The sequence below is a fragment of the Staurois parvus genome, unplaced genomic scaffold (genome assembly GCF_062004578.1).
Source record: "Staurois parvus isolate SC_StPar_1 unplaced genomic scaffold, SC_StPar_1.0 ptg000287l, whole genome shotgun sequence".
NCBI lineage: Eukaryota > Metazoa > Chordata > Amphibia > Anura > Ranidae > Staurois > Staurois parvus.
In genome coordinates, this window is record NW_028318083.1 from 12,426,218 (window position 1) to 12,439,041 (window position 12,824).

Consider the following 12,824-nt stretch of genomic DNA (forward strand, 5'->3'; position numbering starts at 1 on the left):
AATATAAAGTTTGAGCGGACAGTTCCTTGGATGTGGGATTCATTTCCTGCATTCCAATACAAGGCCACACTGTGTTTCATAGATAAGACCCTTTTGTTTAAAATACAGGAGCTAAGAATAGTGTCCGTGGTGGAGAATTTGTTTCAAGGCAAGAATCCTTGGAAAGATGATTTCACCATACAACAGCCCAATAAATCTAGTTGAGAAGCCAGACGGTTCTTACAGATTTGTGCAGGACCTGAGTGCTATAAATGTTCTTGTAATTCTCATTGTCCCAATAGTACCTGACGTACCAATACTCATTTCCTCCATCCCACCTGATGCCGAGTTGTTTTTTTTTTACAAGAGATTGATTTGACAAATTGTTTTTTTTTAGCAAATTCCTGTTGTTAAGGAGACATGGCTAATTTTTGCCTTTAACTTTAGAAGTAAAAGTTTTATCTGGAATGAATTTCTCCAGGATTATACTGTAGTCCTCCAGGCCCCAAGCCATGAACTCCTAGCCATGGTTTAGTTGGTTTCAGTGCGGACAGCCAGCCAGGTGGAGTGTGTATCTTATATGTGATCATAAAGTGTCTAAGCAAAGTTATAATGGTGTTAAGAAACTGTTGAATACCTTGGTTTTGTCCTCACAAAAGGTGATAGGAAATTCAGTCACAAAGAGAGCTGCGGCTCTTATGGGTCTGCCCCGCCCATTGACCAAGAAAGACATGCTTACCTTTCTTGACATGATTGGTTGCTGCCGCCAATGGATACCTGACTGTTCCTACTATGACAGTATTTTGAGACAAACCACAGGTTTAGAAATGTCAGATCTTGTGAAATGGTTAATTGAAATGTGTAATGTTTTTGTGTATCTGAAACATGCTATGGTAATAGCCCCTGGTCTTGGTCTGCCCGCATATGATCAAATGTTTTACCTGTATGCTAGGGAAAATTGTAAAACTATGTCAGGAGTCCTGGCTTGGGGAGCATGGAGGTATACTCCGCCCTTTTGTTTTGTTTTTTTCTCAAAGATGGTTCTGGTACAGGTTCAAGGCATGCCTGTGTGTCTCAGAAGTTTGCTATTATTTGTGATGGTGATTCAAATGACTATGTCATTTACTCTTGGACATGAGACCACCTTACACACCACCACTTAGTGAATATGAGGTTATACTGTTGTTAAACCCCAAGTTGAGAATAAAATATATTCCTCCCACTTTAGATCCTGCTCCAATTTTAAATGTCACTGTTAGATCAAATATTGCAGTACATCTGCTACTTCTAAAAGATATTAAGTGGAATGTAGTTAGTGTGACCAAAGTTCCACTAACTGGACTTTGTGTCACAAGAGGGGAGACCATGTATTCTAGAAGCTAGTGCACCTCTGTTCATCTTACAGTATCATGGGGTAGGTCACAGCTCACAGTATTATGGGATAGGTCACAGGGGATGGCAGGTTACATGTGAACTGCTGGATTTTTTTTCATCCCTGGCCCCCCTTTTATGGTAAAATCATATGTGTCTAGATGCATTACATATATTAGGAACAATCCTCACAAGACAAGACATTAACATTTTTTATCCGCTCACAGGTAGATTTTACACACATGCCAGAAGTAGGAAAAGGACAGGAATATTTTTGGGTAATTGTGGATATGTTTAGCCGCTAGGTGGAAATGTCCCTCAGAGTTCAGGTATAGAGATAAGGATGATTCCTTCTAAGAAGACAGGTTACCCCCCTTTTTAGGTTTTAATGGATAGGTTTTTTCCCACTCCCTGGACCAGACAGCCACTCATGGTAGAAAGAGGGGATTTGGGATTGATTCAGGAAGAATATGTGAGAAAGTTTATTGAAACTTTGGACAAAGTTGAAAGAAATGTTGCTGGCACCTTTTTCTTTTTTTTCACAGGAACCAACTTGTTTCCGTGATCACTGTCACTAGGACCGCTGTTCTGACTGAGGATTCCAAGGCCTGGATCCATGCCAGCCGTGTAAAAAGGGTGAACCAAGCCCCTAAGAAGCAAGACAAAGGCAAAGACACAGATACAGAAGAAGCAGCCAGAGAAGTCCTGAGAGATTGATCTGAACTACATGGAGTGCTTCGTCAGCCCTGGAAACTTCAACCCATCCAAAGAACTTGAACTGAATGAATCTATAGCAAATGACAAACAATTCCAAATCCCTCAACAAGCCAACCCAGGTGAAACCTTGCATCAAAGGTTCTATGGCCTTTGGGTGGCGTTGCTAATTATTAACTCTTTTATTTTTTTGATGGGCATAATACTGAACAGTTTGGCCCTTTATGTGTTCTGTTTTCAGACCAAAGTAATGACACCCTCTGTTATTTACACCATTAACTTGGTAGTGACAGACCTCTTAGTGGGTCTCTCTCTACCAGCGCGAATTGTTATGTATTACCGTAATGTAGAGACCTGTTATATCTGCTATTATGTTCACAGTTTTACGTACTCTGTGAACATGTATTGTAGTATTCTTTTCCTGACCTGCATCTGTGTTGATCGCTACCTGGCCATTGTGCAAGCCAGAGCCTCATGCAGATGGAGAAATCCCAGTTATGCCAAATGCATCTGTGTTTTGATTTGGATATTTGCTGTAATTGTAACTTTCATCATACTGACCACAACGATTAACCACAAACATTGTTGTTTTTTCCAGCTACTTATGCTGACAGGTTTTGAGTATTTTGTTCCCTTGGTGATTGTTGTTTTCTACACCCTGCGGATCATGTGGACTTTGTCCAAGTCAATACAAATGAACCAAAGCCGAGAGAGACGGGTGAGGGCGGTACAGCTCCTCATAATGGTGCTGGTCATCTTCACAGTCTGTTTCACTCCCATTCATGTTAGTCAAGTGGTTTTCTGTGTCCGCAGTGAGGTGTCTCGGGATGTCATCCTCATTGTGTACCATGTCACAGTAACTTTGAGTAGTTTTAATAGTTGTATGGATCCCATTGTTTATTGTTTTGTTACTAGCCATTTCCAATCCGCTAGGAATAGTATTTTCAGAGAACAACCGCCACCAGTTCCTTTTAACAGTCCCTGCCCCTGCCGTAGGCAGCTCGCCCTGGTGGCTAGGAGAACACAGGAGTAATGATGCAATCAAAGGATAGATTAGGCATTGAGACTGGTTCCCTTCTTTTTTCAGGAAAAAGAAACTAATATGTTCTGTCTAATTAGAGTGTACAAAGATAATATCACTGAGAAGGAATGTACTGATTTGGTTAAGAAAATTCCCTGTTACCAGATTATATAATTTACTTTTAAGTCTCTAAACCAGTATCAGGAAATTTTGCCTGATTTGAACATAGTAATGTTGTTACAGAATTTGTATTATATGGGTACAGTTTAGCGGGAATGTAAATTGGGTTAACTACATTGGCTATGGTTAACAAAAGTTTGGTAGAACCATACTGTTTTGATATGTTATTAGCTGATAAAGGGAAAGTATGTAAAATGTTTAACTCCTACGGTTGTACTCTTATTCCCCATAACACTGTTTCTGATGGAAGTATTATTAGAGCCCTTCACAACCTCCAAATATTGTTTGAAGAATTAGCTGAAAGCTCAGGAGTGGAAAATCCACTGGTCAGTTTATTTGAAACCTGGTTTGGTATATGGGGAACCCTGATTACCTACTAAGGGCCCCAGGTACCAACCTGTGACTAAGGTGTAAGGTCACGTGTGTGACCTAAGAGGGGGTTTGAAGGGATTAGCCCCTAAGTTTGATGTTCCACCATCTTGTTTCTCTTAGCCAAAGCCCGTCCATTTTAGGAATCAGCATCCATTTCAAGCCTGTATCTTAAAAGAATTGACTTTCTTGTTTTAAACGGTATTTTGTCAGGAGTTAGGAAGTTCCTCTTTTTCTTCCTTGTCCAGGTGCAACTTCCCCTTTTTCCCTTAACTAAGCCTAAGACTGAAAGTCTGCGGTGAGCTACATCCTGTTGAGAGTGTATTAATAATTTTAGGCCAACGGTAAAAAAGGAACTGTCTGCTTTCTGAGGTGTCTGAAAGTTCAAGCATTGACGTATATACTAATAATTAACATATATGCCAACTGATTGGGCATGAGTGACGTATGTAATATTCTAATTGGTTAAATGCATACCTGTCAATTGATTGGCTCTTATATTTCTATGCTTTGTTTTAAGTTTCATATATAAGTTTAAACACGGAAGAATAAATTCAGTTCATTCTGAGATACTACTTTGTGTCTGTCTGCCATTCCTTTGTGTCTCAGGTGAACTCCGGATCCGAGGTAATTTTTGGTCGATGCCAGGGGCTGACAGAAGTCAGTGCAGAAGGGGACGAGGTTCACATTCCTTTCAGAGAGTAGTTGTTAATGATTCATACTCTGAATGGTCTAGGGTCATTAGCGGTGTACCCCAGGGTTCAGTGTTGGGACCCTTACTTTTTAATATATTTATAAACGATATAGGGTCTGAGATTGAGAATCCAATTTCAGTCTTTGCAGATGACACCAAGCTGTGCAGTGGAATAATGCCCTTACAAGATGTTTTCAACTTACAAGCCGACCTCAATGCACTGTTTAATTGGGCAACTATGTGGCAAATGAGGTTTAACGTTGATAAATGTAAGGTTATGCACTTGGGGGCTAAGAATATGCATGCATCATACATACTAGGGGGAGTTCAATTGGGGGAATCAATGGTGGAGTTCTGACCAGCTCAGTGGATTGCTTAAAAAAAAAAGCCTGGATTGTTTCTTAGATACACAGAATATAACTGGATACTAACATTTATAGGTAAAGTTGATCCAGGGAATATCCGATTGCCTCTCGGGGGATCAGGAAGGAATTTTTTTACCAGCAGGAGCAAATTGGATCGTGCTTTGCTGGGTTTTTTGCCTTCCTCTGGATAAACTGTGGGTATTGGATTATAACTTTTTTTTTTTCTATGGTTGAACTGGATGGACTTTTGTCTTTTTTTCAGTCAGACTAACTATGTAACTATGTAAAGGTTATAGATTATGCTGTAATGTTTGTCCACATTCTCTCATTTGCCCAGTTACTTTGCTCCATTATTACTTTAATTTTGTCCTTTTTTGAATCCTAGGTAAGAAGTGAATGATATGGATTATTAGGCATTCATTTGTATTTTGGGGCCACAAAAGAGCAGCTGACAGAATCTACGGAAATAATTTGCATTTGGATACACAGCTATTTCAGATTTGTTTGGTCAGGTAGGTGAGGAATTCGTTGGGAGGAGTTAATGTCAGAGTTGGGCAGATTATCTTACGATTGGCCACTACCAGACATACTGCTGATCCATTTAGGTGGCAATGATGTTGGCCGGCTGAAGACATTGGATTTAGTTTTTCATATGCACTCAACTATCCAAAAACTTAAAGCATTATCTCCCAGTACTGACATTGTTTTCTCCTAAATCATTCCTCATCTAGTTTGGCTACAGTCTGACCTGTTCAAAACCTTTGAAAAAATGTGGAAATCCATTAATAGGATGTTAGAAAAATGTATGAGTTTAGGATATGGTTTTTAGTTTCAACATAGGGATTTATGGGGGGGGTCCAGGCCTATATAAAGAAGATGCAATACATCTTTCTGACATAGGTTTGGATATAATCAATTTAGATTTCCAGACAGCCATTGAACAGGCCGCAGGCTGGGGATTGTAGTCAGGAGTCTGTTACTCAGCCTCCTGCCTATTTGGGGACAAGTTATAATTGGATTTATTTCTGGTTAATACAACTCAAGCTACAAAAGCTGAGTTGTTGAGTAATTGTATTTATGACTGGTTTTAAGCTCTTTATGATTTTAGTAATGTGATGTAATTTTATTCATTTGAATTAAATCAATAAATAAAGGCAGCGGCCAATTGTTATCCAAAAATACATTGCTTCTGAGTATTTATTGGATGTCTGGAAATTAGCTGCTTGCAATCCCATTGGTCTTTACATTTCTTTAGCTTCACATTTACTAATGATAACTTTACAAAGCATCTACAATAAATAATATTTTTAGGGTAAACATAGTTTGAAAGGAAATGTATCTGCCTATATAAAAGAGGAACCCCAGTTTCAAACAAAAATAAAAATGCATTGACATACTGTATACTGTACATAACCATGATGTAAATAATATATTGTGGTAATGTGTTTTGTACCTGCTGATATATGTACACAGTATGCAAATTAGTTACTTTGGCAAACCTGAGAACCAGAATAATTACTTGTTGGCATATGAGTCATGGCTGCTCTATGGGGAGATGTGAGTTCCAGCATTTCCTATTAGTGCTGCGAACCATAAACTTGCTATATGCACAGCACTACGTAATTTCTGAAATGGAGATTGATGTCTGTAGTGAAAAAAAATGGATGCATGGTTTTCAGCTGTTTTTGCATGGCTCAGAGTTGCCAGGGGTGATCTTCAGGCATAGAGGGGAGTCTCAATGACATGATGGATATTTTAGCTTATAGCCTGTCAGGAACTGCTAGAGCCACTCGTACACTAAACACAAAATCTTTGCACATAGAAGGATTGCAGTTTATCTAAAATTGCAGTCTTTGATATGGAGATAGTAGATAGAAACATTGAACATTAATTAAATATGTAAGTTTAATTACTAACTTTTGTAAATATACATAGAACCACAGGATTTGGTTCTTTTCACAGTATGGGGTAGATTAATTAAAACTGGTGCACTCAGAATCTGGTGCAGTTGTGCATTGTAGCCAATCAGCTTCTAACTTCAGCTTGTTCAATTAGGCTTTGGCAATAAAACCTGGAAGATGATTGGTTTCTATGCAGAGTTGCACCAGATTTTGCAATCTTCCATTTTAGAAAAGAACCCCCTCAACAGCATGTCGATAAATAATTTTAGATTTCCCCAGGAATTAATTTAAAAAGTTCCAAGAATTGATTTTGCACAATTGTGAGATTTAAATTTTTTTTTTTTTGTATTAACAATTTTTATTGGTTTTCAAATAAGTAAATTATAAACAGAACAGAGAGAAACATCGATGGCATAACTACATATAATCATGTCCAATAGAATCATACAAAGTCATACAAAATCAGTGCAGAAACAATCAGGATCTTAGATTCGAGTCGGCAAAGAGGAAATGAAGGAATCCCATGGGAGCCAAATCAACTCAAATACAGCAGACAAACAATTATGTAAAGCAGTCAAATACTCCATCCGTCTTACTTCAGCAATAAGTTTGTACAAAGTCAGCAGTGTGGGGGGAGTAGAAGATAACCAACCCATTGGAATACTTCTCCTGGCCGCGGTCAACACGTGAGCAGCAAGTTTTCTGGCTGGATTAGATAGACCCGGGAATGGCAAGCCCAGCAAAAAATGCAGAGGGTCAAAAGGGAGCGAGGCATGCAGCATTGATTGCAACAAGGAACGGACATCCTCCCAAAAAGGAACAATAGAATTACAAGTCCAAAAAATATGATAGAGAGAACCTGAATCCTTACCACAGCGCCAGCAGACAGGAGAAGCACTCGGGTTGAAAGCATGAAGAACCTCAGGTGTTTTGTACCATAACATCATAATCTTATAAATGTTTTCCTTAAAAACCACACAAACAGAAGATTTAGATGCATTTACCCAAATATTCTTCCACGTCAGTAAATCAATATCACGTTGTACAAACTGGGACCACCTACGCATGTAAAGGTGAGTTTCATTAGATAAAGGGGATGCAGCCATAAGAATTTTATAAGTATTGGAGATAATACCCCTTTGGTGGGGGCTTTGCATACATAAACGTTCGAAGGGTGTAGGCTTCCCCAGAATCAATGAGGGTGATAGAGTAGAGAAAAAATGGCGTATTTGGAAATATATATATAGGTGATGAGGAGGTAAAGAAGCTTTTTTCTGGAGATCCGGGAATGAATGTAATTTACGAGTCACCGGATGTACCAAGTGACGCAATTGAAAAAGGTTAGATACCACCCAAAGAGACATCCGAGATATGGCCATATTGTCTGGCAAGTTAGGGTTGTAGAGGATATTTGTCAAAGGGGAGCATTCAGAGGCTAGAGTAAATTGAGTCTTACATTTCTGCCATACCGTCAATGAAAATTGCATGGGACCAAGGAATAGATGGCGGAAGGAAGAGATATCCACTGCCGCGGTGGACCAAAGAAGGGAACATGGATGAACTGGGGACAGTTGTAAAGATTCAATCTCAGTCCATGTGTTGGGAGGGTGTTGCGTGGACCATGACAGAAGAAAACTAAGGTGAGTTGCATAATAATACTTGATTATATCTGGCGCTCCCAGACCTCCCCTAGAACGCGGAGAAAGCAGAACAGAACGTGCAATCCTGTGCCGCATATTGTGCCAGATAAAGTGTAGGAAAGATTTCTGAAGCGAGTGAAGCTTGGACATGGGAACGGGAACGGGGAGAGTTGCAAACAAGTACAAGAGTTTGGGTAACACGGTCATTTTTAGAACGTTAATGCGACCGAGAAAAGAGATGGGCAAGGCATCCCAACGTTTCAGAGAGCGAGAGATTGCTATAAACAAAGGGGGGAAATTGGCCTCGTATATGGATTGGTAAGAGAGAGAAATATTAGTACCTAAATATTTTAAAGAGTGTGTGCACCACCGGTAGGGAAAGGCTTCCTGAAGCGAGGACAAAACGATAGGAGGGATATGTATTGGGAGTGCCTCAGTTTTGGACGTATTGACTTTGTAACCTGAAATAGCCCCAAATTGTTTCAAGGACTTATGCAAAATCGGTAAAGAAGTATGGGGACTCGTAAGCGTGAGAAGAATGTCATCTGCAAATAACGATAATTTGTACTCATGGGAATGTGACTGTATCCCGCGAATATCTGGGTTTGACCTAATAGCGATGGCTAGAGGTTCCAGACAAAGAATAAACAGTAAAGGAGAGAGTGGGCAGCCCTGACGCGTTCCGTTTGACATCTGAAAGGGAGGCGAGAGAAAAGAAGCTAATCTGACCTGTGAAAGGGGGAATGAATAGAGGGCCTTCAAAGCTGCTACAAATGGACCTTTGAAACCAAATCTCTCCAAGAGCATGTCTGGCAGGTACAAAGCCCACTTGATCCCTATGTATGATCTTGGAGATGATTCCGGACAATCGGTTGGCTAAAATTTTGGTGAAAATCTTATAATCGGAATTGAGTAGGGCAATGGGGCGGTAGTTGTCCACGATAGAATGGTCCTTATCGGGTTTAGGGATGACCGAGATATATGCACGGGAAAATTCAGACTGAGGTATAATTCCCTTAAAAAGATCGTGATATAGAGAGAGGAGATGCGGTGCCAGAATACCAATAAATGTTTTATAGTAGGAGTAGGGCAGTCCGTCCGGTCCCGGAGCTTTACGAGAAGGGAGAAGTTTGATTGTGTCCAGTAATTCCTCTAGGGTAATGTCAGCATTAAGGGTGGCAGTGTCCGAAGGTGAAATACTCGGGAGTGACAATGTATCAAAAAAATTATCAAATAATGACTGTGTGAGGGGTGGGTGCAGGTCCGGGGTTAAACAGTTATACAATTTCCCGTAAAATGAGCCAAAAAGAGTTGCCATAGCCCGAGGATCGTAAGTGGGGCTTCCATCTGGCTGTATTAGTAAGTCAGGCATCGTGGAAGGGGACTGAGCTTTGAGACGATTGACCAACATACGATGGGGCTTATTGGAAAATTCATAGAATTTCTGCTTGACCCAAAGGAGGGATTGAGCAGTCCTACTGGAGTCAAGAGCTTTAACCTGATCCCATAGAGAAATTACCCTCTGGAGCCCAGGAATAGATGGCTTAGCCAATAACCGACCTTCCGCCCAAGATAGCTGTTGTATGAGGGAAGCCCTAGCACTCACCGAGGACTTTTTTAAACGAGAACCCATAGAAATACAGAGCCCTCGAAAAACCGCCTTGTGAGCCTCCCATAGAGTTGAGGAGGAGTTTACGGAACCAACATTATGGGTGAAATAAGTATCAAGTCCCTGTGATAATTCATCTCTAAGATGGTCTGTGGAAAGAAAGGTCTCATTAAGGCGCCAATGACAAGGTTTGGATATAAGAGGGGGGAAAAAAAGGTTTAAAGTCAAAGAGGCATGGTCGGACCAAGTAATGGGATTAATATCAGAAGATACCAGAAGTGGAAGCAATGGAGCAGAAACGAAAAAATGGTCTAGGCGAGAATAACTACGGTGAGGGGTAGAGTAAAATGTGAACTGTTTATGGAGAGGATGTTTAATCCGCCATGCGTCAAAGAGATGATGCTCCCTAATTAATCCACGAAAGGATTTTGAAGAGGAGCATTGCCGCTTCGAGGGAGAGGACTCAAAAAGAACCTTCCTGTCTTTATGGGGGGACAGAATCAGATTAAAATCTCCCCCAACTATCACCTGCAAAGTGGAAAAGGAATCCAGTTCGGCGAGTGTTTGGGATAGAAATTGCAATTGGCCTGTGTTGGGGGCGTATAAATTCAGCAGAACTATGAGAGTCTCACCAAACATACACTCCAGAAGAATGAAACGACCCTGTCGGTCAACTTTGGAGGAAACAACCCGAAGGGAGCAATGTGACCCAATCAAAATTGCCGCTCCGGCCTTCCCAGAAGGATCAAAAGCCGAGTAGGCACGGGGAAAAAATCTCGAGGCAAAACGAAAGGAGCCTGTAGATTTGAAATGGGTCTCTTGGACAAAAATGATATCTGCTCCTGAGGATCGAAATTCCTTCAAAGCCATCCACCTTTTTTGAATAGAATTGAGGCCCTTAACATTGTATGACAGAAACCTCAAAGCCATTATAGAACAGTGGCTGGGCTACATGTGTTAGCATGACAAATGGAAAAATTACCATCGATGTAGTAGAAAGAAAAAAAACAGAAAACAGAAAACATAACACAACAGAAAAAAATACACAATGAAGAGCAGGTATCCGCAAGGATATAAACTTGGGAACGTCAACTAAGCCCAAGTCGTCTAGGCCATTGGCTAGACAGTATCGAGGGCAGCACGACATCCGACACTTCCTCCGGGAGGACGTCAAACCCGGCCAGAGAAAACAAGAACAAAATAAAATGCACCCAGCAAGGCTATGGCCGAACAAAACACCCAATTCGGCACAAAAGGTCACCCCTGAAAATCATCAGGCAGGAGGGTCGCTTGATCGGGGAGGGCGTGGACGTTGCGGTGTGCGTCTCCTCCGACCTCCGCGGACTGGTGTCCATATCTTGGAAGGGGTGGCAGAAGGGCGGGATGGAGTAGGCGGCGGCGAGGACATATCATCAGGTAGAGGTGGAAGTCCCAACTGCTTAAGGAAAGAATCCGCCTCTTGAAGATCACGGAGGACAACATGGGTGTTGTCCCTAACAACCACCAGCTTAAAGGGGAACCCCCAACGATACAGGACACGATGATGTTGAAGATGTGTGGTGATCGGCTTAAAAGCCCGTCGCTTAGCAAGAGTAATCGGAGAAAGATCACAGAAGAGTTGGAGTTTATCACCTTTAAACTCCAAAGAAGATTTGTGGCGGGCTGCTGATAGTAAGGCTTCTTTACTTTGAAAGTAGTGGAAGCGGATTATAACGTCACGTGGACTGGTTCCCTCAATCGGTTTAGGGCCCAGAGAGCGATGGGCCCTATCCATCCGCCAATCCGCCTCTGGGACCATGGGGGCAGCAGCGATGAAGAAGGACAGTAGATGCCGGTGCAATTGAGCATCAGCAACAGATTCGGACAAACCACGTATACGGATATTTTGGTGCCGTTCCCTGTTTTCCAGGTCCTCTTGCTGGAGCAGCATTTGGGACACGGAATGTTTCAGATAGGCATTATCTTCCTCCAAAACGTGAACGTATTGCACCAAATCATCAAACTTACTTTCCAGCTGGGCTATTTCCCCTCTGAGCTCATTAGCCAATTTTCCCACTTCAGCGGCTATAGAGGCGGTAATGTTTCGTAAAAAAATTTGCAGCTTGTCGTCTAACGCGGAGATTGTGAGCAGAGGAGACGACTTTGTCTGCTGAAGATTCAGACCAGGGGCTGGGAGACCCCCTGGAGTAGGGTTGTCCATAGCCTCTCCTGCTGTCAATTGGGGGTCATGATCCCCCATGTGTGGAAGGATCGGAGCAGAGGTTTGCAGCTGTGCTGGGATTATATAGGGTGCAGTACCCTCCGCGGCCGCTAGAGGTCCGGGATCGGTCCTCGGACCTCTATTCTCACTAGAGGCCGGGGATTGCGGCCTATATAGGAAGCGCCGCAGAGGCGAGGGCCGCGGGTCCTGAGGCTGCGGGGAGGGGGGCTTCCAGCGCCCTATCTTCCCCATAGAAGCCTCTCCCTGGTGCTGGGCCGGGTGCTTGGATAAACGTGACTCACCCGAGGCAGAGGATCAGCTGTAGTGCGGTGCGGGTGAGTCACTCCTGGCCGGGGATGAGCGGAGCTCAGCAGAACACGTCTGCCATCATCCCTGGCCGCGCATGCGCCGAGATTTAAATTTAATATCATGCAAATGGTAGTTTTTTTTTAGCATTACAAAAACTGTATCATACTGTTACATGATGTAGAAAACATTTATTTGTTGTACATGCAGAAAGAAATGACAGCTAATCTGCACAGGCAGTGGTACTGCCAATCACAGTGAGATACCTCTTTCCTTTTCACACAGCATCACTGTTTGTCATATGTGAAAGCCATACATTACTCAAAGAATAAACCAAAATGCCAAGCACTACAGGTAAGCAACAGAGATGAGATTTGAGTTTGCAGCCATGTAGAGTCGGACCTGAACCTTATATGTTTGCAGGTCACTGAATAGGTGAACTAAGTGGCCCACCAAACATCTGTCTGCTGTAGCC

At 42.0% G+C, this 12,824-nt stretch overlaps 1 protein-coding gene across 1 annotated transcript; it reads left to right on the forward strand.

Annotated features, from left to right (window-relative positions):
• Positions 1-2,077: 2,077 nt before the first annotated feature.
• On the forward strand, positions 2,078-4,206 carry LOC149458389 (G protein-coupled receptor 20-like). The gene has a single exon (XM_089682149.1). The coding sequence runs from the start codon at positions 2,078-2,080 to the stop codon at positions 3,095-3,097; it is 1,020 nt and encodes a 339-aa protein (XP_089538275.1). The 3' UTR covers positions 3,098-4,206.
• The last annotated feature ends 8,618 nt before the right edge of the window (positions 4,207-12,824 follow it).